Genomic DNA, 27,428 nt, shown 5'->3' on the forward strand with positions numbered 1-27,428 from the left:
ACAGTCCAGCGGCATCATGGGATGTATAGTTACAGGTAAATAACACGTTAAGTAACTGACCCTGGATCGGTTTATAAATTTTCCGCATTATTTTAATGCTAGAACTCCAGAGAGTAATCCGATCTCAGATCAGAGACACGTAAGTAAACTCCCGTGCACAGGAAATGATTTCCCGTAGATAACTTCATATCGTAAAAAAGTAATAGATCACGACCTTCATATTTTATGTGTTCTGCCATGGGGAAAAGACATTTATTTTCTGTTTTTGCACGTAGTCATCATAATTTGTATGTGGGCTGGTGAAGCCAAAAACGTAGACATTGATACAGATTGAAGCCACATCGCTCTTTATTTAAGCTCACAACACAGTTTTTGTGAAGACAGAGTATTTATTAAAGAACGACACCGAACTCTGTCTCAAACGTAAGGAAATACATTCACGATCATATTTACAATAAACTCCGCTTTGCATGCTGGGAAGGCGGCGACGTCATACCTGCGACGGGTTAGCCGCTGTACAATGAAACAGTAAACATTTGTCAATATTCCGTCAATATGTTTAATATTGGGTCTTGTTGTCATTCTAAAAATGCAGCTTTCACGCGTTACAGTTAAAGTTAGGGGATCACACAGTGGGAAATTTAGATTGGTGTTGAACCTACAGTAAGAAACTTAAGTATCCAGAGAAACCTGCATAAACAGACAACACACTTGCGCCACACAGCAGAGACTAAAGCTTTTAACTCGCAGCCTTGAAGTATTGAGGCCGCCGTGTTGCCCTTATACATTTTAATTAAATAATCAAAAAAATGTATCGCCAGAGCATACTGTAAAATTGTAAATAGCCCCTGTGTGTTATCAATGCTTAAAGCCTGCGTGAACTGTAGTTATTGTGTAAAGTAGTTATTAGTTGTAGTTATTGTTGATTTAAATAATTTATTTGACAAACGAAGCGTTTTCTACACCAGAGGTAGAAAATGATCATACAGAGTGTTTTCAAATGGCTTTGTAACTGATTAAAAATATATATTACAGATATATGGCTCAGCCATGGCTTGTTGGAAATCTCAGAAAGAGTACATTTTCATGGTAAAAATGAAAGATTCTGTGTCTTTTTTCAAAGTCAAAGTTCATCCTGTGTACTGGACTTTTAACTACTTTTGGATATGAAAAAAACAGTGAAGGACTTGGAGTAAAAAGTCAATATTTTGTAATGAAATGCACAAAACATTGACAAAGGTATTGGGACACACATCTTAATCATTGAATTCAAATGTTTCATTTAGATCCATTGTCACAGCTGTAGAAAATCAAGCACCTAATCATGTACTCAGGTTTACAAACATTTGTGAAAGAATGGGTCATTCTGAAGAGTTAAGTGAATTCATGTCTGGTAGTGTCATAGGACATCACTTTTGCAGTGTCACTTTGTGAAATTTCTTTTCTGCTAGACATTCCACAATCAACTGTAAGTGGTACTACAAAGTGGAAGCATTTAGGAACGACACAAACTCAGCCACATAAAGTATCAGAGTGGGATCACTGAGTGCTGAGGCACACATGGTGTAAAAGTTGCCAACGCTGTGAAACTCGATAACTGCAGAGTTCCAAGCTTCCTCTAGCCTTAACTCCAGCACAAAAAACTGTGTGCTGGAAGCTTCATGGAGTGGACTTCCATGGCCAAGCGGCTGCACATCACCAAACGCAATGCCAAGCATCAGATGGAGTGGTGTAAATCACACTGCCACTGGACTCTGAAGCATCGGAAATGTGTTCTGTCTGGCAGTCTAATGGACGAGTCTGGGTTTGGCAGATGCCAGGAGAATGTTACTTGCCTGATTGCATTATGCTAACTGTAAAGTTTGGGGGAGGAGGGATTATGGTGTGGGGTTGTTTTTCAGAGGTTGGGCTTGGTCCTTAGTTCCAGTGAAAGGAACTTGTAATGCTTCGGCCTACCAAGCCATTTTGGACAATTCTATTCTTCCAAGGTTGTGGGAACACTATATACCAGTATGACTGTGCTCCAGTTCAGAAGCAAGGTTCATAAAGACATGGCTGGGTGAGTTTGGTATGGAAGAACTTCACTGGCCCACACAGAGCCCTGACCTCAACCCCATCAAACACCTTTGCGATGAACTATAATGGAGATTGTAAGCCGGGCTTTCACATCTAACATCAGTGCCTGACCTAACAAATGCTCTTCTGGATGAATGTCTCTAGAAATTTTTGTCCACACTCCAAAATCTTGTGGAAAGCCTTCCCAGAAGAGTGACAGCTATTATAGCTGGAAAAAGAGGACTAACTATTGATGTCTATGGATTTAGAATGGGACGTCATAAACGTTCCTGTGCGTGTATTGGCCAGGTGTCCCAATACATTTTACCATACAGTGTATATCAGTACAATGAACCCACAAAATCTATAGTGGAAAATGATAAAGGAATTTATCAATCTTTTCAGTACTTTGCATAAAACTCTAAATCAGAATAGTGTCTACCATGAGATAAAATAGGTAGCATCTCTTTAATACAAAATCGGTGTAGTATATAAAAAAATTTCACTGTACAACCTGTTGTCATGTTTATTAAAAGTTACATTTCTTACAGTTAATATAATCTCTACAGGAAGAAACAAAAATTCAATTAAGAAACGACACAGAAAAGACAAACTGAATAAACCGTAACCTTAAACCATAATTTAGACACTTGCATTTGCAATTTAGACTCTTTGCAACTCCAGGGGATACGTGGGGTTAATACTCCCTTTAAGTGTGGATATTTAATCATTCAGAAGGGCAAAGCAAATGGGTGAGAAGAAGAAAAATACCTCACTGTCTTACAGAATGTGCAAACTGCAAAGTACAAGCAATTGCTTCCTTAAAGGAAGGTATAAACCAAGGATCAGAAGCTTGATCAACTCTTAAATGGATTTAATTTACTGGTCCTAAAGGAATCATGTATCCATTTCGATATCCGGGACCTATCTTCTGCCAGGATGGCTATGGTGCATTTCCGGTGTGTATGTCAGTAGAACAATCATCACCCATAGGTGCAGTAGTGCCTGAAAGCCAAGCATTTAGTTTTAAACACTCTTAAATTGTATGATCCTCAGTACAAAATGCATGTATCGTTTAGACAAACAGCCACATTCTAATAGCACTCACCATATAGAGAATTACGAAGACTCTTGCCATTGGGTACCGACGCAAAAATATACCCAATCGAATGCTGGAGGGAGAGGGAAAAACATGATGCTGTGTGTTGCTATAGACTTTACTTTGACCAGGGAAATAGGAAAATAAAAATAATGATAATAACAATAATAAACATACACGCGTGTGTATGTATATGTATGAATGTATGTGTATATGTATGTAAGAGTAATATATATATATATATATATATATATATATATATATATATATATATATATATATATATATATATATGTGTGTGTGTGTGTGTGTGTGTGTGTGTGTGTGTGTGTGTGTGTGTGTGTGTGTGTGTGTGTGTGTGTGTGTGTGTAAACACACACACACACACACACAAACAAAACATATGCACAAACATACATACATAAAGAACATCCAGGCTAGTTAAGTCCTTCAAATAACATATAATAGCTGACCTGAATTTGTCTATCGTGCTGGCTGCCCTGCGCACTTTGCTATACATCCCAGCACTCGGACCTTCAGGATCACTAAAGAGGACGGGCACATTCCTCGCCCGTGCACCTGTGCCTGTTTAACAAAAGCAAACCAGTGACAAGGACTAGGGTAGTGCCATACATGTTACAAGTCAAAAATTCTGAGGGCAGTTAACACTCTACAATTATACTATTTATAGCAAAGGATCCATCCATCTTCCAACTGCTTATGATGGTCAGGGTTACGGGGCTCTGGAGCTCATCTTAGGCTGGGTTACATCCTGGATGGGATGCCAGACCATTTCAGAGCATATTTATGCACACAATCACACACAATCATACTCTTTGGGCAACCGTGAAACACTGATTGGGCTAATTGTCTCGGAACTGCAGGAGGAAATCTACTCAACATGGAAAGAACATACAAACTTCACACACGTAAAGCAGAGATGGGACTCAAACAAAATTCTCCAAAAGGGTTTTTAACTGAAAACGCTAAATTTTCAGCTGTAAACACATCACACGTGTTCATGCTTTCCATCTTGCATGACCTTAGTCAGTCCACTCACCAGGCTTGTCCATGTTGATGCACGGCCCATTGGCTTGACTTCCCTGGATGCTCTTCATCTGCTCCTCCAAACGTTCTAACTGAAACACCAGAGAGCTCTTTTCTGTGCCCAGGGCCTCCAGCATAGTCTGCTTCTGAATCAGTGTTTCTGTCAACTGATGGAGACGACTCTCCAACTCTGCTTGGCTGCTTGTGCTCAGCGTCTTATTGGTAAGCTGATCCATCAAAGAGGAGGGACAAAGTAAGAGAGAAAAAAACAGGCAGCGTATAAAGGGTTAGGGTTACATTATTTTACTCCTACACTTAAATCAATTAAAACTGCAAAAATCTCCACAAATAGCAAGTTCTACAGTAACAGAATTACAATCAGAGGAAAATCTGGCTACAATTCGAAAAGATCTGACTAATTTTGTTAGAAATACCGCCAGGCCGCTGCTGTAGTATCCTGACTATCAAATTATACTACATAATGGATTGCATCCTTCACTAAATACATGACATTTTGGTAATGGAATTACCTCTGCTGTAGAGTTGCCCAAATAGGGAGCTTTCAGTTACAATTTTCTGCTATTAAAGGTGCATTATTGAGCTTTTCCGTTTTTTTCCCCTCCTCCTTTAGTGTGTTATATACCTTTATGTGCATGTCAACGGTCTGCAGAGTCTCAAGGCCCAGAATACACACCAAAGGGAGTAACTCTCACTGCAGAAACCACTGTTCTCTAATCTGCATGAAACGCCTTGTTCGAATTCCAGCCCTTACTTCCGTGACATGGTTAGGTCACCTTGTAACACAATCCTTATTGGCCGCCTACCTGGAAGGATTTGTTTGCAGATTGCAAAACAGGGGCGGAACATGTAGGGTAATCTGACAAATCAGCTGACACTGATCTCATTGGGGGGGGTGGGGCTTAAAGCTCAGACAGAGGATGAATAGGGTACAGAGAAAAATAACGTGCTTTTGGAACACTGAAACATTTAAATCTGTTCTAGCAGCCCCCAAAAATAAAATTATGAACAATGAAAATGAGCATAATAGGGCCTCTTTAAGGATATACCTGAACTGGCAAAATGGGGAACCCAGGCTCACCTGGTTCCTGAGTTTCTGGATCTCCTCTTCACGGTCCTTAATCCGGCTCTGGAGAGTGCTCTTCATGTGGCGGTTCTCCTCTTCCGCATACTGCAGCTCCTGTCACATACACACAGGGTCATAAATCAGAATAAAGTTTATTCCAATAATTTATCATCGTCATCACTGCACTGCACTGCACTGCGCTCTCTACCTGTCCTCCAGCACCACTCCACTGCTCCTACCATCTCTCAAGCCGGAAGGAAAACACGCATCTAGACTGTTCTCTGTCTCAGCACCTAAGTGGTGGAATGAACTTCCCCTAGATGTAAATAGCTAAATAGCTGAGTCACTGAGTATCATCAAAAGACAACTAAAAACCTACCAATTTCGGAAATAATTGGATTAGCACTTCCAGTATTATATTCTTATTTTTTCATTTTAATTAAACTGTATTACTTGCCAACAGAGTTTTTAGACTGATGTTATTCTTAGCCAGTATCAGAATGTATTCATTGATGAAGACTTCAAAGCACTTATGCAAGTCGTTCTGGCTAAGGGCGTCTGCCAAATGCCGTTAATGTAATGTAAATGTAATCATTGCATGAAACATACCGATGTGCAATAAAAACCTTTAATCAGAAAAGCCCCTTCGGACCTGTTTGTAGCGCTCCAGTTCAGCTTCCACCTCCTGCTTGGCCTGAGTTTGGAGGGCATGCTGCTCCTGCAACTCCCTCTGCTGCTCCCTCCAGGACTCAGCCTCCGCCAGGGCCTGCATTTCTACATCCTGGGCACATCATTTCAATCACAGGCGGGATCACAAAGAATAAATGCATCAAATGCAACACGAAAAAGGCCCCCACACCTGCATCTCTGTGCGCAGGGCTTGGATCTGACCCTGCAATCTCTGGATTTCATCCCGTTGCAGCTCTTTCTCATGCCGCAACTCCTCCAGCTCCAGGGCTCCTGTCCCACCACCCTCCAAGACCTCCAGTCCAGCACCTTCCTTCAAACTGCTTATCAGTTTTTCTTTGGACTAAAGTCAGATGAAGAGAAACATTTTATATAAAACTCTGCATGCCATATACACTGTGTATAGTATTTTCCATACTTGTAAAATGTAGTTCCTAATTGTGTACACTAGGCTACCCAATTTCTTATAGTAATATTTCCATCAGTTCCAGAATGTGCACTCTTCTTTGTCCATACATGTCAATTAAATCCATCACAGTTGCACTGCAGTGCTAGAACCATCCTCTAGTCCTGGTCCTGTGAGGCTACAGTGATAAATCATTAGTTGCAAGTTTGCAAACTCCTCAGAATTATCTGGATTTCAGAAGGAATTAGGGCTGCAGCATATCAAATCGCGATGCGTGATATGCAAAATTTAGAAAACACAACAGATTAAATGTGAACTATAGCCAAATGGAACTTATCAAATAAAGTGTGTCTAATAAGATGAGCTGTGTCAACAGAGAAGGATGTACTTTTTGATATGCTAGATAAAGGAAATGAAAGCTAAAGAAAAATGCCCAGCACACAAAATGTCTCCTGAAGGACAAAATACCTGGAGGATGCGCGAGGCCTTATGTTTGTAATCCTGCAGCTCCTGCTTGGCCGATTCAGCGGCTGAGCGTGCACTGCGTAGCTGCTGTTGGACCTCCTCTACCCTGCGCCTATCGTCCCCCACACGTCGCTCGGACGCCGTCACCGTCTCCGCCAGAGTCTGCTTCTCCGCCTCCACTTTTGTTAATCGATCTGCAAATTCGCTCTGAAAAATCCCAAGTGGGTGCAAGTCAGGGAGGCCTGGAGTCACACTTACGTCTCAACTCCCAATTATCCCCCCATGTCTATTATTCTTGTCATACGAAGGGGCATCACAGAAAACAAACAAACCCCGAAGTGAGACCAATGTGAAACAATAAGTATAAAGAGATCAACATTAATGGTCATAGGAAAAATTAGTTTACTTCAAACCTGCAACTGCCGACAGCACTCCTGCTCTCTCTTTAGTGCAGATTCTGAATCCCTTAGCCTTTCTTGTAACGTCTCAAGGGCCTGTGAGTGCATTTTACTGCCCTCTGTGTGGTCCTGTAAGATTCTGTAACAGAGAAGGGGCACCACAAAACCTTTCGTAGAACGCATGACAAATTCATACTGAATTTGTTTGTATTACTCTAATCAAATATCATTATATGCATCTTTCACATTATTCATGACTCATGATGCTTCCTGGAAAAGCATATATGGGAGAGGTAGACCTACAGAGGCATGAATAATTCTAGTGTCCTAGGGATTCACCTGGACCTCTCACACTGCGCTGCCTCAAGTGCCTTGTTGTGGGACAACACCAGCTGGTCCGCTTCTTCAAGTCGGACTTTCAGCACCGCCAGCTGTCCATCCTTTGCAGATAGGGCTTCCTTAAGGTCATCCACCTGTGACATTAATTCTCTGATAGTGCGGTCTGTGCGTGACTGGTCAGAGTTCCGCTTATCTGCATGGGCACGGGCTACGGCCAGCTCTTCAATACAAGTGAAAGGAAACAGATGACAGATTACTTTATGAAGACTGCGTCCTTAACTTAACGATCATACAATCTCCATCTCTGCATGCACGTCAATGTCATATTTAGGAGAGGACACCTTAAACACATGAAATCCCCTTTTAGCACATACCTTCCTGTGAATCTTTGGCTCGCTGTAGGAGCGTAGCCATCTCCTGATTAAGTGACGCCACTTCATTCCGCAGCAGCTGATTCTCCAAACGGAGACTAGACATCACCTGTCCTTGCTGCTCCTCAACAGACACTGGATCTTCTACAGTGGATCCCTGGCGTCCTGCTAGCCCTGAGTCTGAGCTCTCTGGTGTTTCTGTAAGTTTTTTGAGATTTAAGTCATTAAAAATCTCCCTACTATATTTACAATGTCTATGCGCCTACCTAAATTTGACCGTAAGGGCATCATCGTTAAAAGGTGCAGTGTGACAGTGTGAGCACAGCCGGTCATTAGAACACCAAGTAAGCAGCCCCTAACCAACTACGCCATTTGATTTAAAGAAAAAACTAAGAAGTATATGAATCCACAAGAAGAAAAATGTCTCTAAACACATATGAATTTTTAAAAACTTATTTGAAATGCAACACATACAATTGATATCACACAAAAGCGAGACTACAGAAATACAAAGCTATACTGTAATACATGCTGTATTCCATAATTAAATTTTAATAATAAGAAGTGCCATTCTGTGGCCAGGCAACACTCCTTTGTGCTACCTTGGCTGGGGGTCTCGGTTGACCCCTCTTCAGAGATTTTGACACCGTCTGTGCTGGTAGACAGGGAACCAAAGCTGGAGCTTCGAAACAAGCCAGTTTTGGAGTAAGGTAAGGATGGTTCAGATGGAGGTGCAGTGTCAGCACTTGAAGTAGTGGGTGACCCTTCTGCTATTCCTGCTGCTTCGTGTTGCTCCTTCTTGACATTCCTCTTCCTGTTGGATGTGGGGTCAGAGCTGTTCAGGAAGTCGAACAGGACATCATCGTTCATTTCTGCTTTTTTCGGTCGGACGAAGTTGGAGGAGGCCTTAGTGAAGCCGGGACCACTGCTACCAGCAGAGTCAAAGGAGGCAGAAGCTGAATTTGCGGTGCCTGCCAGCAGAGTAGCACTGGATTTTTTGATGTTGCTGGCAGCTGCAGTAATAAAGGCGGGCGTGTCATGGGAGGTGTGGTAACTTTGCTGCTGCTCTGGGACGGCCGGTTTATATGCAGTACCGTAATGGGCCGAATCTGGGGTGTCATAAAAGGTGGCATCTCGACTCTGGTGCTTAGTCAGAGCACTGGCTGCCCCCTGATCCACTTTGTTCAAGAAGTCTTCTGCTTTCCCTGCCAGATCAGCCAGCCAGGACATTCTGCACAAAGCAACAAACACACATGTTGTTAGAGGCACAATCGAATGCATCACAATAACGGATTTTAAACATAGTATTATCGTATCAAAGCTTTATTCATATACTGTCAAAACACCATTTCCCAGCAATGTTTTTCTAATGTTTATCAATAAATCACGTATGTAATTAAAGAAGTCCTTATTCTTCTTCAATTCTTCTTGAACAGAACTGTCAATGGTTTCAAACAACAGCATACAGTTAAAGTAGGGGATAAAAAGTGAAAAATACATTTTATGGTCATGATATTACTGACGGCGTGTGGATCACATATTGGAGGAGCAGGCGAGGAACATAAGTGCATCAACGACATAAAACAAGAAAGAAAAAGACCTGCTATAATTGGTTTCCATCTTAATTTGAAACAGTTTCGAAATAGACATAAGATGGGCAGCAGTATATGCAACACCAGAATGCAGACAAGATCGCTTCAGATTACCGGCGACTGCGTTCGTAAGTTAATTTAAACGGAAAGGCCCAGTTCACATATTTATTAGCTGCAATGCCATTATACAAACATAATTATTCTTCACTACTTCAACGTGTTAATTTACAACACAAATGGTACGCTAGTTATACAAAGATACTGCTTGATCCGCTGTCACGAGCGTTTCTTGGTCGGTACTACACCCATTCAGTGTAAACTTGCATAATCAAAGTGCATGATAAAAGTCTATTTATTATTAACAATATGTTAGTAGGACGAGGCCAGTACTATATCTCTAGACAGTTGCAATGATAAGACATTCGGTGGCCCTCTAAAATGAACTGTCGTCCCTAAAGACTTCGCTACCAATCTAAATATTTACCTTGCGACAATGGTCGTATAAAGTAGAAAAACTATCGGAATCTTTGTCCTTCAAGTGGTGAAAACAAACAGCATCCAGAGTCCGAATTAATTAGCAGTAAGTTTCAGGATTTGCAGTGGCCAGACATTATTCTACCCGCCTCCATTACGATTAACGTAATATTTTCTTGAAGACGTGGACCAGGAACCACAGGAAGGACCCAAAACAGACTGCCCTCTCAAATGCCTGAATCGGGGTGGCGATAGCCGTAGCTAGCAATCGTTAGCATAACCGCTTTAATGGCAGTCGAGAATTAAACGTGTTTGGCCAAAGAATATATGTTACGTTAAAGCGCACGAATATGCTTGTCCTCTTACAGTGATCAGGGACGCCTGCAGCATGTCCCAGGCAGCACTGGCAGCGGGCAGCTAGACCATCGAGGGGTGCATTGCACACTAAGACAATCATACTCTAATTTCGAAACACTGATTAGCTCTTGTATTTGGGATGCGCAAAGAAACACGTGCGACACGGAGAGAACACAGCAATTCCACAAAGAGTGTAGGTGGGATTTGAACCCACAACGGAGAAAGAATAATGTCATTGTGATTTATGTGGTGAAAATCATTTCTCCTGCATAGGAGAGGTACAGCAGGTTCCGAGGTTGTTGAAACTTTGTTTCAGCCATTTTCTTTTGGTAGTGGCAGTATGGCCTGTCTTTTCCCAACAGCTTTTATTTCCTGTATTCTCTTAAATGATTCTCAGCCCTGTTACACATACTTAAGGCCAAAAGTATTACTTTGTTTTTGTATATTTTTTCTAAATTTTGTTCAATCTAATATGTTACACTGTAACACTATCCTCGGGCTGTTTCATATTTGTTAGGGCTGGTTGAAATGACAGATTGCCATGCTTGGCTCTTGATAAGCAGGGACTGTGCTGTAGATCAGTGTTTTTTAACCAAGTCCTTGGGACCCCCAGGCAGCCCACATATTTGCCCCTTTCCAGGTCCCAGCACACCTGAACCAAACCATCAAGCCCTCAAGAACCGAATGCCTGGTACAGCTATGCTAGCGGTCTGGGGCCCTCTGAGGACTGGGTTGAGAAGCATTGCTGTAGATGGTGTCACTATTCAGACAGTAATCTGCAGCTGTGTATTTTAGGGTTGAATTTTTATACATTGCATTGACTAGAATGTCTGTTTAGAGCATACAGTAGGTTCAGTATTTCAAGATTACAGAATGATCAGGTAATGAACTCCAGATATCATGTTAACCTCTGGAAATGCCATAAATTGGATTATGCACAAGGCCACTTGAGAGAAGTCCACTTACTGACCCGAGAGAGGGAGGGCTATTGGCATGCACTCCATATAAATTCTCAGTTGGGATTTTTGATGATGATGATGATGATGAAGTCTACACTGTTACCTTAAATACGATGTTATCCACCTGAGCAAGAAATCCTGCTTTGTGAAACAGGCCCCAGAAGTAAGACTCAAACCTCCAAACTTGTGGGTGTAATGGAATGGGTCTCCTGGTGTGCCACTTCGCACCATGAAAATAACGGTCCCACCTCCCCTCAAGGCACAAGGAAGACACGCATCTCGGCTCTTCTCTGTCCTGGCACCTAATTGGTGGAATGAACTCCCCCTAGATGTCCGAACAGCTGAATCCTTGTCTGTCTTCAAGCGACGACTCAAAACTTTTCTTTTTCAGAAATACCTGACGTAGAACTTCTATATTCTTACTCGACTCTTTTTCTGGTGTGTGTTTATAAAAAAAAAAAAAAAAAAAAAAAAAAAAAATTCTGCACTACTCAATGGAGTTCTCAGAGATAGTATTCATAGCTTGGGTCCTTATTGAGCTAGCATCGGAAATTCATTGCAGAGTCTCAAAGCACTTATGTAAGTCGCTCTGGCTAAGGGCGTCTGCCAAATCCTGTAAATGTAAATGTAACTGTGTCCGTCTTTTATTTGGTTTGAGTATATTTTAATAATAATGGATACTTTATTGATCCTCATGGGGAAAATCTTGTTTACTCCTCCCCCAACTTCTTCACTAAGTGAAAGTTAGTTACAAAGGGCAGCCACCCGTGGCAGAAGCCCAGGCAGCTGGGGGTTAAGGGCCTTGCTGAAGGACCCACAGATGTGTTCAGGCTCAAACTGGTGATCTTCAACTCATAAGCCCAGAAGCTCAGCCACTGAGCCACATGCTACCCCGAAGAGAAAGTTAGTTTATACACAAATTCTCTCTAGTGGCAATTCTTGCAGCTTGTGAATTTACATAATGTAATCTCTCCAGAAGAGTCCATCTTCCAACCACTTATCCTGGTCAGGCTTGTCTGAGCCTAACCCCCTGGACAGGAAGCCTATATATCACAGCGCACCGACAACCTCTGTAAATTGTTCTTAGAGATTCCTTTGAACTGCAAGAGGAAATGCATACAACACTGGGAGAAGATACCTACTCCACACACGGAGGTAGAATTTGAATCCCCAACCCTTGAGTTGAGGCAACAGCGCCACCTACTTTGTCACCCCACTCATGCACAAACACTTCACAACTGCTTCCAGAATTAATGCAATAAGCAGATTTTCCTAAGCCAAACTTGCCATTTGAGTGCCACTGTATACACTTTGAATCCATACAGATCTTCCAGTATGACGTGTTAACCATCGGTTGGATTTACCAGTCATCTGAAGGGTCACCAGATATCACAACCACAGGAAAAGCGAGATGCTCCATTTGTCGTAAACCTTGTTTCAATGGCGAGTGACTGAAAAATATACAATGACCTTTGTAAAGTATACGTGTGTCGTATTGACGTGCAGAATAATGGCACAGGGTCAATTCTGGGACATTTTGCAGGTAGGTATGTAAAGTAAAATGTATGCTGATGATGATTCTGGGTGTTACTATAATTGAGACACCTTGAAACAAAATATATGAAACAGTGACTCTTTATTGTGTAGCACCCACTCCAAATTGCATATTTACATGGCATGCCACATCAATACAAGAATTTACTAAGTACACATTCATTAACACACAGCCTCTTCTCACATAAACAATAAGGTAAGAAAAACAAATTAGGGCCTGGAATCTGGAGACGAAAGAAACCCCGTTATACATTCCGAAACCACCTCATGAAAAATAAAAATTCCCAGATAATGAAATTATTTTTCAAGTTGTTTTGTGTTACGTCATATTCCTTGTCTCTTGTCTTGTTCCATTGAAAAGCCTAACTTTTTTTTCCCCCACCAGCATGTCCCAAACGAAATATGTATACATGTCGGACGGTTTTTTGACAAGAGCAGGGCTGCCTAGTTACATAATGGAAGGTGGTGCAAAAAATAAGGAGGAAAAAAAAGAAAATAAATAAAAATCAAAAACTGGATGGTACATACAAATTTTGTTCAATGTCCATGCTAGTAAGGTCTGCAAAGTTTAAATACTCCAAGCCATCCAGATTTTTTATTATTTTTTAAAAAAAAAAAAGAAGTTCTTTTTACAAATCAGTCCACCAGAGTAATGTCCTTTTCAGAAAAACGAAAAGCCAACCGTAAAACTGGGAGGAGCCAAAGGGGGAAATATATATGTATATTCTCATATGACAAAAACGAATAACAAAAAAAAGTATAACTCTGCACATAAAGAAAATAATGACTAGACAATTTGCCTCAAAAGGAATCCTTTACAAGAAAAAGAAAATGTATAGCTCCTTCCTGTGGATTTTGGGATTGAAACATGCATGCACACACACACACACACACACACACACACATTCATTCTCTCTCTGTCTGTCTGACACACACACACACACACACACACACATTCATTCTCTCTCTGTCTGTCTGTCTGTCTGACACACACACACACACACACACACATTCATTCTCTGTCTGTCTGTCTCACACACACACACACACACACACACACACACACACACACACACACACACGCACACACACGCACACACACACACACACACACACGGGGAGAGCCAAAGCTTCAGGTTCCCCACTATTAACTGACACATGCAAGGAGAACTTAGGAGGCGAAGACGCTCAAATAAGGCCTCTCCTCTTCTTGTAATCCTCCAGGTTGAGTGATCGGCGAGGGGCACCGTCCTTTACAGGCAGGGCGTTGGAGCTCACAGACAGAGACTTGGCTTCTAAATTTAAACACAGCACAGGAAAGAAACTTCATCATGCATGTTCTCTAGTTACAATAAGGGAATAGACAAACATTTACCAAAATACAGAGAAGTCAAATTTTAGCTCGAGTCAAACTCATGTTTTGTTGGAAACTGAAAACATGACAACTTTCAACAACCTTAACCATCAATAAATAAATACATAAATATCACACATCTGTCAATATTGAAGTGTAGCACTACTGCAAAGTGAGCATCGCTGCAAGATTAAGGATTTTAGCTGACCTGCATTGGGAACCTGAAGGTCAATTTTGACATCAAAGTCGTGTACTTTGAAGAGATCCTCCGACAGGTCACTGGTCGTCTTGGCGATGTCTTTGTCTTTCTGGCCTGGCTGTCCCTGTAAATATACACAGTGGACATGTACTATGGGATACATTTCCCCTTTACTTTGTATGGATGTCTGCCTTCATGCAATACATACTCTGATCACACAAGTTTCGTCTCGATAGCTCTCTCGCCTACCTGTATATTCTTCTCCACAGTATTGTCTTGCCCTGAACCGGAACCATATTTCTGATTCAGGTGAGCAAGGATAGCAGCATGGACTGAAGGGTCTCTGGCCTGAAAACGATGCACAAGAAATTTAGTATATAACTGAATATTTACTACCAGGTATATCATCTGGAAAGATAAAAAAAATGTTCAAATTTTGCTGTTTTGCCCCCACACAAATTTGGAATCACAGTATACCAGCACTCAAAAAAGGGTATTCATTACAGAGTATTTACAAATAACTTGTTGTCCTATGCAACAACTTGCATAGAATGCATGTGAAAAACTAGCAGCGACCAAGGAGTCTACAGTTCCCATGCATTAATACCGCAAATCATTCCAGTGCCCAAGAAAACTGGACAAGTTAAATGACTTCCGATAGTCTTATGATTTGGGTCGTCTTATATTTGAGTCGATACGGTACTTAAAAAATATCCTCATTACTAAAAAAAAATGTATTATATGCTCCATACCAATTAATGTAATCAAAAGAACAACAAGTACAATATCACAATCTGGTTTAAATGGAAACAAATTGCAGGTTAATTGCGAAATGTAGTCTTCTTCAATACACTATGCTTAAGAATAGCTGTAATTCAGTTAAATTTAGCATAATATATCACAATCATCATCTTTGTACAGACAGTTAATTTTGTGCATGCATCTGCTACAGGGGAATCAGCATAAATAAATCAAGCGCTACAAATCTCATCTTTCCCTCTGTCACAACATTATAGGGCCCTGAACTAACACTGCCTCTCTTTCTCTATTCAAAACAATTACTAGTTAATTACTTGAACAAATTACCATGCTATAGAGAGTGTCATTGCTCAAGAATGAGAAAATCACCTATACACTGGAAAATGCACTAATATCACAACAAATCTGCTATTAGTAACCAAGCAAAACTATTTCCCCATGGGGATCAATAAGGAGCCATTATTGCCACAGCAAAAAAAAATATATATATATATATCGAATCCTTACATTGGACACCATGGTTGGCTTGCACTGTCGTCGGGTAAATGGATCCATTTGCTGGTTCTTGGAGTTCTGCCCTTCTGCCTGATGGGAAAGAGAATCCCAGCTTGCATTCCCGTCACCATTTCCCTTTGAGCAGCCGCAAACGCAGGACCATATTCACAGATGTTACATGAATGTAAAAATGAGTTACCACTAGGGCCTTCTCAGACTCCACGATGTTCCAACTTCGATTCCTCTGATTGATGTAGCTGGTGAAAGCAAAAAAAAGGGTCACACCGAACATAAGGACATAAGAAAAGTCAATAATACTGAGAGTACTTAGTTTAGGGGAAACCATTTACAGCCTAACTTATTACTAAGTTATTAGTAAGTCAATTCTAATTAGGGTGTAACGAATAACATTAGGGCAGGGAATTCTTAGTTTGGTTAGTCAAAACTTGTTAATGCTTGCTGACTGGTTTTAGTCACATTAACCACCAGGGTCAGATTAAGAGAGAAAAATAAACTTGTTTTGCATGAATTTCATTAGCATTCATTTGCTGAAGTCACTTGTGCATTATGCAGCTATACAAATATTTCTCAAGAGTCTGAATGCTACGACTTCTGGTCTCCTTCATATCAAATTACTTTTTGTACAGACTACAGTGTTCTCAAGGTAGAAGGCGAGTATTAAGGATAATCCTTTACTATTGAGGCTGGAAAGCTTTCAACTGAATTCATGGTGGGCAGTTCACCTGATGGCAGAAATGTTTTTCGTCCTCTGCCGGTCCAGCGCCTCAGCCCGTTCCTCAAGCTCATTAAGCTGGTCCTGAATCTGTTTGACCCGCTCCCCATCTCCACTTTCCTCTGCCATGGCCTGATAGGGCATTAAAAGATATCCATCTCCATGAAACACGAACGCACTCAAGGGATTTACCACTCTGCCAACCACTGTAATAAAAGTATACATGTGTCAGGCATTTCAGGTTACAGGTATGTGTTCGTTTCCTGTCCTCATTTTATTACTCAAGAAATACAATATATGACAAAATCTACTTCTGCATTACGCGTTTAAGTAAAATGACAAATATAGCCACACACATGGGGAGGGCCTGTTCAGCAATAGTACCTTTTCTTTAAGAAGCTGAGTTTTCTTCATGGCGTAGTTAGGTGGAGCTTTTCGGAACCGGTCCTTCTCCTTCACAATCTGTAAAGTCACGTTAAATGAAATGTATGAAGTCAAACATCGCCTTTAAGAGAACAACGACTTCACTGTATTCCAAAAACATAAGGGTGGACTTGCATCTTCTATGTCTTTGTCATTGAATTTGTAGTTGACCGCTTCTTTAATTGCTTGCTCCTTTTTGGTGATTTCGTCTAAAGTCGGAACTTGCATTCCTGCAAGTATCATCTGGAAATAGCCAAAAAATTTAATCAAGACTAGCAATTTGTGGTCATCAGTACAGGCAGGACACTTGGCAAAATTGTCAATTTCGCTAAATTGTCAAATTTATCCACTACAGCTCACCCCACTCCCCTCGCCTCCCCATTCCCAAGTTCCCCTTCTTAACATTCTGCAAGACATAAAGGTCAGCCTCTGAAAAGGACTCACCGCCTCCTTCCACTTCATGAACTCATTGTCCGTGAACTCCTGGTTAGAGACGAACTCTAGCCGGAAAACCCGCGTGTCATTCCCGTGCCTGTGACAGAAACAGCGAATGTAACCCACCTTAAAACTTCAGAACACGAAAAGCTTAAATGAATGAAATGCACTCACCGTAACTGTAAACCTTTGTTTGTTCTAGTTGAGCCCAGCTGATAAACTTTTGCTGTTTCAACAACATCAACAATTTCAGCAACCTTGGCAAAAAAAGAAAAAAATAAGCAAAGATTAAAAAAAAAATTAAAGTATATATATGATCATTCCCATCAAAAGATATTGCATGACAGTTCTCTTGAAAGTAAGAGGAAAAGTTGTGCACTGGATATTTTAACACTGCACTATCGTTTGAAATACCAGTTCTCACATTAGCCAATCACCATCATTACAGGCAAACTGCAACTCCTCACATTTATGATCACTTTGCGATTACGGTCCAGACAGACACACTGCTTCTGTTTCGCGTTCTCATTTCCATAGGACCGTAACCGCTAACTGTAACCACACGGCCAGGCTGCTCACTCTGTAGACCGGTTTGCTGCTGCTGTTGCCGATTCCGATCCTGACGAAGCACCCGGTCACAGTCTTTGCGAAGAAGGGCATGTGGCACCACCGTTCCAGCTTGTGCCGGGACAAGCGGATTCGGTTCAGCTCATCGGGCAGCGACACAGGCTGCGACTTCGGTGGGGTCTCTTCCTTCCTAAACCACACCAGGAACAGGTTCAACATGATGTAATACATCTGTAAAATTAAATATTTATTTTATATACGGGAGAAAAATCTTCCCATTGGCTCAACTAGTCTGCAGTGTGTTGGCACCTGCCCAGGGTTGGTTCCCACCTGTCCCTGTTGTTCCTGTGATAGGCTACAGGCCCCCCGCAACCCAGGTGGGGATTAAACAGTTACGATAATGGATGGATGGATGGATGGATGGCTCAACTAGTCAAGTAAGCTTCCTATTGATCAGATCTATCCAGGTTTCAGTTAAAATCAGACCTATTCTGCAGGCAGATTTAACACAAGGAGCTACACAAAAACAACTGAGAACTGCATAATACAGTTCCTTTTAAATGGATAAATAGCAACCCGTAGGTGGAAAAGAGCTTTACTTGTCATATTTTGACCTTCGACGCATTTCGATTAAAATGTTGCTATATTATTCATATAAATAGCACTGCTCACTACCAAATCATTCCTAAAACGCTATGCCAAGAGGCTGAACGACCCAGCAAAGTATAAAACTTACTCTTCCTCTTCATCGTAAGATGAGGATCGAGTGCTGCGGTCACTTTTCACAGAGGATTTATCGTCGTCCTCCTCCTCCTCCTCCTCATCATCAGAGTAGACCTCACTGGTTTTCAGAGGCTGACGCTTGGCCAGGAGTTCAGCTGTTGAGAGGGAAAAGATCAAGATAACTCACTGGATCTACCAAATGCAGAAAACAGTGATCCTCAAATCCCGGTCTGGGAGGGCCAGACAGCAACACAGTTTGCAGATTTCCCTGCTCGAACAAACTTACTAAACCTGGTAATGGGACGGTGAGCTGAATAAGGTGCGTTTCAGTAGGGAAATCTGCAAACCGTGGTGCAGACTGACCCTCCAGGACCAGAACTGGGCAACCCTGAGATACGGCGATGTGTTTTTGTCTGTGTGACGATAGGCTGCAAACACAGCGATGCAGGGAAAGTTCATAAGCGGTATGGGAAGCTGCAGGTTCCCTTTTCTTTTGTGAAGAGTGAGGTGTGTATGTGTCACACTTGCACCTGTTCTGTTTTTCTTTTTCTCTCGCTCTGCTTTCAGCTCCTCCATCGCTTGAGACTTCTTGTCCAGCTTCTCATCTCTTTTAGACCGCCTCTCCTTATTGTGAGACATGACCTGGACCCATTAAAAAGAAATTAAGCCCACAATCGGGTGTCGGTACAGTACAGCATTCAACATAAAGGGCGGCTCTGTAAGAGGCAGATTCCCAAATGTACAAAATACACACTGGCCTCATATTCTTTAATAAAGCCCAAAGGAACTGCTGTTGGGACCGGCAGAGCACTTGTATGTCATTGCAATACACAAGCATAATGATCTGATTTTACACATAATTCTATTACTCAGAGCATACGGCGTGTGAAAAAATATGGCGTCCATTGCTTTCTTGTCGGGTTGATGAATCAGTATGGAATTAAGAACGTCATGATCACATCATATAAAGTTTGTAAATTACTCTAGGTGAAACAAGACAAGACAGACAAGAAAGTATCAAGTAATTCCTGCATGTCTAATGTCCCTTTACGTGAAGAAAGAGAAAGAGAGAAAGAAAGAAAGAAAGGCAAAATATTTTATATTAGAGAGAATAGCATACTAACTGACAGCATATACTATAAAATATCAATAAAATTGATTGAAATAAATTACAGGACACAGAAATGAGCAAAAAATCACGGCCAATGTAAATTACTGCCACAGGGACGAGAGTCGGATGAATATCTCAGACGCCCAGGAGAGACTGTCATACTGACCACCTGAGTGTCCTGGACCTGCGACTGCTTCCTTTTCTCCTGCTCCTCCTCCTGCTTCTTTTTCTTCTCCTCCTTTTCCTTTTTTTTGGCAGTCTTCAGTTTCTTCTTTATCTCAAACCTGACCGCAGTCAATGGTGACAGATGTGACCATCAGCAGGATGTGGGGACACGCGAGTCGCGATGCCACGAATCACAGCCGTCGATAAGCTACGTCTAAATCCTCTGTAACAAGGGAGGAGCTGCCTATACCTATTATTGCAAGAAACGTTTGTACTAGTAAATGCTTACGCACAACCAAGCTATTAATAAATACAAAATACTGTAATGAGCCAGCAAGTAACTCATAGGTGATTGGAGTGGCAATGAATAACAAAATATAAGTTCCTGGATTCAGGTATCGCTAAGCTACATTTAAAAATAAATAAATTAAGGGGTTGCACTCACCTCCTCTTCAGCACCTCCCTCTTCTCAATTCGGTTAAAGAGCTCCTGCTCTCTTTCCTTCTCAGTCATCTGCTCCAGCCTTGCTCGGTCCTCTTCGTCCCCCATCAGGTCGTCGTCGTACCCATCCCGGAACACGTCATCCTCAGAAGAGGAGTCTGAATCTGAACTGGAGGACGAGCTGTTGCTCTCTGAATCAGAGACCTCACCTAGCAGCCCAGACAACCGAGATGGACAAACTTTCATAAATCACAGAGAGGTGTTGGCTGGCCAATAAACACAGAAAAAGAACGTAATTTTTGGAAAACCAAACTTACACCTTTAACATAGCTGATGTTACTTCAGCAACTGCCTGCCACTGTCTGCTCACCTTCCTCGGGGGCCGAGCTCTCGGCCGAGCTGTCTCCATCCGAGCTGCCGGACGAGGCTGCCTTGTTTGTGCGCTTTTTCACGGCTCCCTTCTTCTCGCTTCCCTTCCCGGTCTTCGCCTTCTTCTTGGCCTTGGTACCACCCACAGTCCACTGAGCAAGGAAAAGAGAAAATTGTATACTAATGATAAAAACTAAGAGGGGCGTGGAAACACATCTCATCGTCTTCAAGAACTTCAAGATGAGATTTATTGACCCCAGGGGAGAATTCTGGCATGTTGTATTCAGCAGAGATGACAAGCAAATACAAAGAAATAGCATTAAAAGGTGATACCACTGAAAAGAGCACCTTGCTTTTAGGCGGGTTCTTTAAGTATGGTCTGCTATTGAACATAGGACTCTTCTTCCATTCAAAGTGGCACCCCCATCCCCCAGTACCAGGTCATCTGCCATGACCTAATGGCTATTTGGTCTATTAAAATTTTTTTTAATTGACAGATGACGTGGAGGTTAAAAAATATCATAAATAGGCAATATTTTTCCTGCAAATTCCTCAAAACAAGGACCTTTACAGTAATTAAGTACTTTCAATTGTTGTTAGGTCTCTGTTTTAGAGCCGTTTGCCAAATAGATTTGAGATTGATTGATTGATTGATTTTCTTTCTAAATATTTGGTTTTGAGGGCAATGTCATGAACCGAGAAAGAAAAGTTTGATGGACATAGTGGAGTGGAAGACTTGTATAGCAGCTGCTGTATTTGACGCATTCAACCCTAATACTTCTGTTTGGAATAAAGGAAAAAAATCTATATTAAAAAGCTGTAGTTGTACAGGGAAGGAAGCCTTGTATTTACATTTTGTTTTGACCAGACTCTGCTTTAGTTGTCACTTTAGTTTTAAAGTTTTTTCTCACAAATGGCTTTGACTGACAACTGAATATTAAGCACACTTCATTTGAAATACTGAGAATATAGTGTACTGCTATTCTGCGTAAAAAATGAAATATGGTTTTTAGTCCATACCATCCAGAACCAACATGTACGACACTAAGGGTCAATCTTAGCCGTTGCTGCTGACCGATATTTAAACTTAATCAATATTCAAAGTTAGAAGCACCAAAGCTAAACAGATAAATACTAAAATAATAAAAATGACTGCAACCATTTCCAGCAGTGGAGGATGAGCGATTTCGTTGACTTATTCTCCAAGTAGAACAGGTCTCAGAGATTTAGTCCACAAGAAGGATTTATACGGTCAATAACATTTCTAATCCATTACTAAATCTGGCCTGCAGATCAAGCTTTCATTTTCCAAGCTCAGGAAGTTTCATCACCGTCTCAGGCATTAATTGGGTATCACTATCGGCGATATCAAAGGAAAATTAATTGGTCGTTACCAAAATTTCCATATCAGTGCACCACGAAGTTAACGTCTCTACTGAAAATGGGTCTCAAGAAATTTTAGAAAGATTTTTGAAAAACTGAAAAACAATGGAGAAGAGAAAACTCAGTTATAGCTTTTGATTTTTCAAAAAGTTCATATCAAGCAGATTCACTTAAAACTTCCATATAGCCAGGATTAAGTTATATACATAATTTTACAACAACAAATTCAATCATCCATGGGTGTTCAGCAAGGCAGAGCAGCCACAGTATAGTCTACATGATTGTCATACATACATTCTAAATCATAACTGTAATCATCTAACGATTAGGTCCATGTAAATGAGGGCATTACCACCAGAGCTGCAAGAAGCCTTTACCAGTGCAATCAAGCATGTAAATGAGGGCCTACTCTAGGCCTCACATGTGCTCTCTTCCTGATCAGAAAACAGTAAAGGAATTGAACACAAGTGATTCAACTGTTTAGTACTGAAAATAAATGTGATTGTTGACCACTGCATCCACCAGTTGCAAAGAAGCATTTTCAGGTAACAGTTACATGAACTAAAAGCAGGACACAGAACCCTTCTGCGAAGTTTGATTCGTGCATCATTAAATAACTTGGTTGAATATGCGACCATTTGAGTATGTGCAAGTTAAAATTTCACACTGTCACACCCATGTGAGTGTTTGATAATAAGGATGTTTTGCTCCGGCAGGGGCGCAGCATGAATGAATTGTGATTCAAAGCCTCCCTACCTGCCCGTGGGACATACGTGTGCACTGATGATAAAACATGCAAAATGGCCCCTTTAGCCGTGGTGTTAGTGTGTTTCGAAAACGAAACGGTGTATGGTCGTTTATTTAAATAAATGAAATAAAATAACAAAATGAGAAGAAAAAGGAGGAGGCTGATGGAGAGGAAGAGGCAGAGTGACACAAGCAATGAGAGTTGTTATTAAAGCACATTTCCAGATTAAAATATCTTGCAAGTCTCAAATCTCGAGTCACTGCTAATCTTTCATCAATACAAAACCTAAGGTATGAAATTTATGACATTATGACTATTCATCAGCACGCAAGGTCACTAGTTAACACCAAAAACAGGTGCAATAATCATGTGCCACCACTGGAAAAGTTACTCTGGAGACCTGAATTCGGTTTTTCACTCAGACAAAACAGGTTCATATCATTTGACTTAAGTCATAGAATGTATAAAGAAAGCCATCAGGAACCAAATGTTCCAAAAAGTAATTACGTTTAGCGGAAGCTTTGGAGTCAAAAGGCAGGGTCAGCTCACACGTAGTGCCCCAAAAGCAATAAGTGCTAGGGTGCTGCTCAAAGGTCCAACGATGGCAAGAAATGGTCGGTTATGGGATTTGAACTGATAAACTTTCAATCTCAGACACAAAGTCATGACCCGCAAAGTCACACTACAACCCCCAAGGAAGAGCAAATTGACATTCTTTTAGCAGAGGACAGTCGTAATCCATCAACCTCTAATTCATGGGTCCAGCATGGTTCCACTGTGCCATTCAGCTCTACTTCAAAACCATTAATCACACTAATTACATTCCAGGTTTAAAGTTAGCTATAAAACAATGCCTTAATTTACACTTTATAGCTACAGTCCATGCACAGAGGAACCCTAACAATATTGAAAATAAAAAAAACACAAAAGAAAAACAAAACTGCAACAAGGACACTTCACAGCTGTTTTATGGTCAAGATTCTCAACTTAACATGTGCAAGAGCGGCGGCGGAAACTCCTATTTCCCCCCATGCTCCAAAAACATGCTGAGGCTAATTGGAGTTGCTAAATTGCCCGTAAGTGTGCATGTATGAGTGACTGGTGTGTGAGTGTGCCCTGCGATGGACTGGTCCCCCATCCTGGGTTGATCCCTGCCTCGTGCCCATTGCTTCCGGGATAGGTTCCGGACCCCCCGCGACCCAGTAGGATTAGCGGTTTGGAAAATGTATGGATGGATGTGTAAGAGCAGGTCAGAACAGAAACGTCACAGCATAACTAACTAGTCCTGAAAGAAAAGGAATGGATTTAGACAGCCAGATTATCCAGTGTGGCCAATAAAGGAATGCTCCAACAGCATATGCAAGTGACAAGCACAATCAAGCAGAAGAAAACAAACGCTTGATCAAAGCAAAATCAGAGATCATCACTACTCACCTGAAAAACTAGAAATTAAAGTCGGGTTAACACAACTGAACAGAAAACAGCATTACATTATTTGACAAATGGTAAAGTGGTGATTCCCAATACCTCATCATCACTGTCAGAGGTTTCGGAATCAGTAGAAGCTGTTGGCTTGCTTGCTAGCTCTTCCTGTTCTTCCGAGTCCACCCTCTTCCTCTTAGCCAAAGACAGCAATTCCTGATGGAGAGGAAACCATTCTTAAATTCAATGTACTTAAGGTGTTAAAACGTGGCTTCTGTCAAAGGCTTTACTGGAAAAAAAAAAATGTGCAAATTTAGCAGTTCGTCAATGTGTAACAAGCCCCGTTCAAAAACCTCAATGGAAAAAACATAGAGTGTGAACAGGTTTAGTAAAACTCACATTTTAATCAATAATGTTCATTATCAGAAGAGAAGCCTCGATACAAACAATTTCCTTGGCATCTGACATGTTTGAAATAAAGTTTTGCATAAAGGACTTGGTATATCTTGAAAATTTAAATTAAACTAAATTAAATTAAAGAGTGAACTTCCATATCAGTGACACTTCCAGCAGCACACAGACCTAAGACATTAAAAGCTTTTTTGTTCTCCATCCCAATAACAAAATACAGCCTTCTCTGATGTAACCTATTCTCTGATATTTGTTCAAGCCCATGAAACAGGTAAATTACTAAAGGGCTATGTAATTTAAAAGTTAGTACTTTGGCAGTTAGTAATAGTAAAATAAGCTTTTGCTCAAGGTAATTATTTTCGCTCAAAATCTAGCCCAGTGGTTATCTAAGGCATTGCATACACCAAATGATTTTGCTACTTGCTCCCAGTTACACATTAATTTTGACAATCATATAAAATCCTCAGCATATAGCTTCAGTCTAGACTGTCAGTGGTCACACAGCATGTCGTACAGCAACTTCCTGACACTGTGCCTATGCGTGACATTATTTTTTTTTTAAAGGGTCATTATAAAGTAAACATTAAATTTTTTTTTTACACAAGTTATTGTCGCTCCCAGAAATATTTTGCAAAGATAATACAATATCCCCAAGTTAAATTTCAGTGATTTCTGAAATGGTCTAATAATTAACCAAAATTACAAGTATATCAAACTAAAGTTCAGAAATTGCAGCACTTACACAACACTAACAGGAAAAATGTATTGCTTTTTAAAAGGTAGAAACAGTAAAAAAAAAAAAGCTGAATAAAGATATCTGGGTAGTATTTCTCTGAAAAATAAAAACGCATGCTGTGTAGATCGTAATAAAGGCTTTTTACAGGACTAAACGATTATTAGGCAAGTAACACAATGTTTATATTTGGATGACAAACATCCTACCTTTGTTACTGAATACTTGTAGATCAAAGGCAGGCATTACGGTGTACGGCATCATTTAACATGCAACAGCACAACCAAAAAGTAAAAAAAATGTACCGCTAAGACAAGAGATTACGGTATTCATTTAAAATCTGTCTGCATCGTTTTATGTGGAACAGGCTACTCACATCAACATCTCTCCACTCAAAACATTTGCATAGCCATCTCATTAAATATATAAAGTACACTTTTACAACAAAATATATCTGATTATACATTATAAATACATAAAGGTAAGTGTTCTGACCAACTTAGCTGTCAACAAGATGTCTTACAGTGTCCCATTTAATTCTGGAAGGCACGCCCACAAACCTGAGCTAGCTCTGATAAAAGGGAGCATTAAAAATGCATGCAAGAAATAAAATGTTTAACACGTTCACATACACTTATAACGTTTACAGACATTTAGTAACATGTCGCATGCAGCGTATAATGTTAGTTTTATTTTAAATTTAGTCGTACGTCAGGTTATTTCTATTAGACAGTAAGCAAGGAAAGATTTTAATTTTTTTTAAGACTCAAGTTAACAGATCATTCTGCTGACACGATGAGGTGCCTCGGTTCCACGGTAGCTCATTCTGATTGAGTAGCTGTTATAGTGCGGATACAAAATATGTAACACCAACAGGTGTAAACACAGCAAACTCATTTCTATGGTAATACGTCGAAACATACTGGCTATGGTCCAAAGCAATCTGCAGTCATGTTATAGGTATACAGATCTGAAAACTGTAGCGAAGTGATTAGCAATTTATAACTTGTAATATTAAGACAACCTGCCACAAGAAAAATGCCAGTCATTCCTTGAAGTAATTTTTTTTACATATATGGAAAGGTAACGATACCATTTTGCAATAAACTTAGCTAGACAGCCACCACAACTGATCGCTTTCAGTTTCACAAATTAACTAGCAAGACAACTAGAGAGATCATCGTAGTTTTTAGTCGTGCTTTTTTTTCCTTTTCCTATTATCAAACTGAAAGCCAGTCAAATCAACCAAAAAATCCGGAACATTTTCAAGCAAACGAGTAGCAGCTAGTTGCGAGGGAGCAAACAGTGAACAGTCCACCATAAAGTACCACAGCGGCTCTCCACCGAGTAGTAAACACTCCGCTATAATGCGGCAGTTTGCCATCCAAAGACGCCGTATAGTCCCTTATTTTCCAGGGTTAAAGAACAACGCTATGACGCGCTACATTTAGTTGATGACCTTTCTTCATAAAACGATAAATATATCAGATTCAACGTCTTTAGCAATTAGCCTACTAACGCCAAATTAAGACGACCAGTTCAACCCGATTAGACAGGCCCGTGGCGCGGGTTTTTTTTCTGAACACTCAAAGCACCTTTATTAACATTAAGTCTAATATAAGACCGATCGTGCTGAAAAATTTAACGACTTCTTACCTGATCTAAATTGTCATCACTCGCGCTGTCTTCCGAGTCGGAGTCAATTACGACTCGTCCTTTCCGCTTCTTTACATTCACCATGATTACCTGGGAATACGTTTGGTAAGCACGAGCGAAACAGCGCTAGCCCCACAGCCTTCTACACAAAGACTCTGCGGACTCTCTGAGCATGCGCGAGCATTACGTCACTCCGCTTCTTTATTTTTTTCAATATTCTATGTTTTATTGCTTGCAGCAAACAATGTACGAAATATATACTGCTGCCATCTATGGCTCAGGAGGACGAAATGCAAGTGAGGTGTGCGGCTGTATTTATGCAGTAAGATGTATTGTAATAATAGCTAAAAAATCACCAGCTAAGCAAAAATATATAGACCAAATTGATAAAAAATAATAATACGGAATGGGTTT

At 40.7% G+C, this 27,428-nt stretch overlaps 2 protein-coding genes across 5 annotated transcripts; both read right to left on the reverse strand.

Moving 5' to 3' along the window:
* Positions 1 to 2,567: 2,567 nt before the first annotated feature.
* On the reverse strand, positions 2,568 to 10,211 carry golga5 (golgin A5). Of its 3 annotated transcripts, XM_048975004.1 has the most exons (14): positions 10,028 to 10,211; positions 9,046 to 9,182; positions 8,554 to 8,964; positions 7,955 to 8,149; positions 7,581 to 7,800; positions 7,257 to 7,380; positions 6,847 to 7,050; positions 6,145 to 6,315; positions 5,938 to 6,066; positions 5,301 to 5,399; positions 4,215 to 4,428; positions 3,628 to 3,739; positions 3,164 to 3,227; positions 2,568 to 3,060 (listed from the first exon to the last, which is right to left on the reverse strand). In XM_048975004.1, the coding sequence occupies exons 2-14, from the start codon at positions 9,179 to 9,181 to the stop codon at positions 2,980 to 2,982; spliced, it is 2,160 nt and encodes a 719-aa protein (XP_048830961.1). In that variant the 5' UTR covers position 9,182; positions 10,028 to 10,211; the 3' UTR covers positions 2,568 to 2,979. The 3 variants fall into 3 exon arrangements, with proteins under 3 accessions (XP_048830961.1, XP_048830960.1, XP_048830962.1); XM_048975003.1 differs by having other exon boundaries at positions 8,554 to 9,182; XM_048975005.1 differs by lacking the exons at positions 2,568 to 3,060; positions 3,164 to 3,227; positions 3,628 to 3,739 and adding an exon at positions 3,753 to 3,926 and having other exon boundaries at positions 8,554 to 9,182.
* Positions 10,212 to 12,950: 2,739 nt separating this feature from the next.
* On the reverse strand, positions 12,951 to 27,192 carry rtf1 (RTF1 homolog, Paf1/RNA polymerase II complex component). Of its 2 annotated transcripts, XR_007382301.1 has the most exons (19): positions 27,015 to 27,192; positions 24,320 to 24,430; positions 20,663 to 20,813; positions 20,297 to 20,501; positions 19,853 to 19,970; positions 19,106 to 19,217; positions 18,589 to 18,730; positions 17,865 to 18,042; positions 17,460 to 17,542; positions 17,295 to 17,382; positions 16,986 to 17,093; positions 16,812 to 16,889; positions 16,438 to 16,559; positions 15,894 to 15,951; positions 15,707 to 15,784; positions 14,690 to 14,788; positions 14,450 to 14,564; positions 13,981 to 14,182; positions 12,951 to 13,942 (listed from the first exon to the last, which is right to left on the reverse strand). XR_007382301.1 is itself a non-coding variant. In XM_048974784.1 (18 exons), the coding sequence occupies exons 1-18, from the start codon at positions 27,096 to 27,098 to the stop codon at positions 14,076 to 14,078; spliced, it is 2,037 nt and encodes a 678-aa protein (XP_048830741.1). In that variant the 5' UTR covers positions 27,099 to 27,192; the 3' UTR covers positions 12,951 to 14,075. The 2 variants fall into 2 exon arrangements, 1 of the variants encoding a protein (XP_048830741.1); XM_048974784.1 differs by having other exon boundaries at positions 12,951 to 14,182.
* Positions 27,193 to 27,428: the final 236 nt, after the last annotated feature.

Source organism: Brienomyrus brachyistius, chromosome 14, assembly GCF_023856365.1.
Source record: "Brienomyrus brachyistius isolate T26 chromosome 14, BBRACH_0.4, whole genome shotgun sequence".
In the NCBI taxonomy this organism is placed as follows: Eukaryota; Metazoa; Chordata; class Actinopteri; order Osteoglossiformes; family Mormyridae; genus Brienomyrus; species Brienomyrus brachyistius.

Coding starts and splice junctions, on each gene's coding strand:
- rtf1 (XM_048974784.1), bottom strand. CDS start 27,098: ATGGTGAATGTAAAGAAGCGGAAAGGACGAGTCGTAATTGACTCCGAC. Junction 16,890..16,985: donor ATGACAAAGACATAGAAGAT/GCAAGTCCACCC, acceptor GTGACTTTACAG/ATTGTGAAGGAGAAGGACCG. Junction 16,560..16,811: donor CTCAGCTTCTTAAAGAAAAG/GTACTATTGCTG, acceptor ATGCCCTATCAG/GCCATGGCAGAGGAAAGTGG.
- golga5 (XM_048975003.1), bottom strand. CDS start 9,181: ATGTCCTGGCTGGCTGATCTGGCAGGGAAAGCAGAAGACTTCTTGAAC. Junction 6,067..6,144: donor CCCTGCGCACAGAGATGCAG/GTGTGGGGGCCT, acceptor TGATGTGCCCAG/GATGTAGAAATGCAGGCCCT. Junction 3,740..4,214: donor CATCAACATGGACAAGCCTG/GTGAGTGGACTG, acceptor TTTGTTAAACAG/GCACAGGTGCACGGGCGAGG.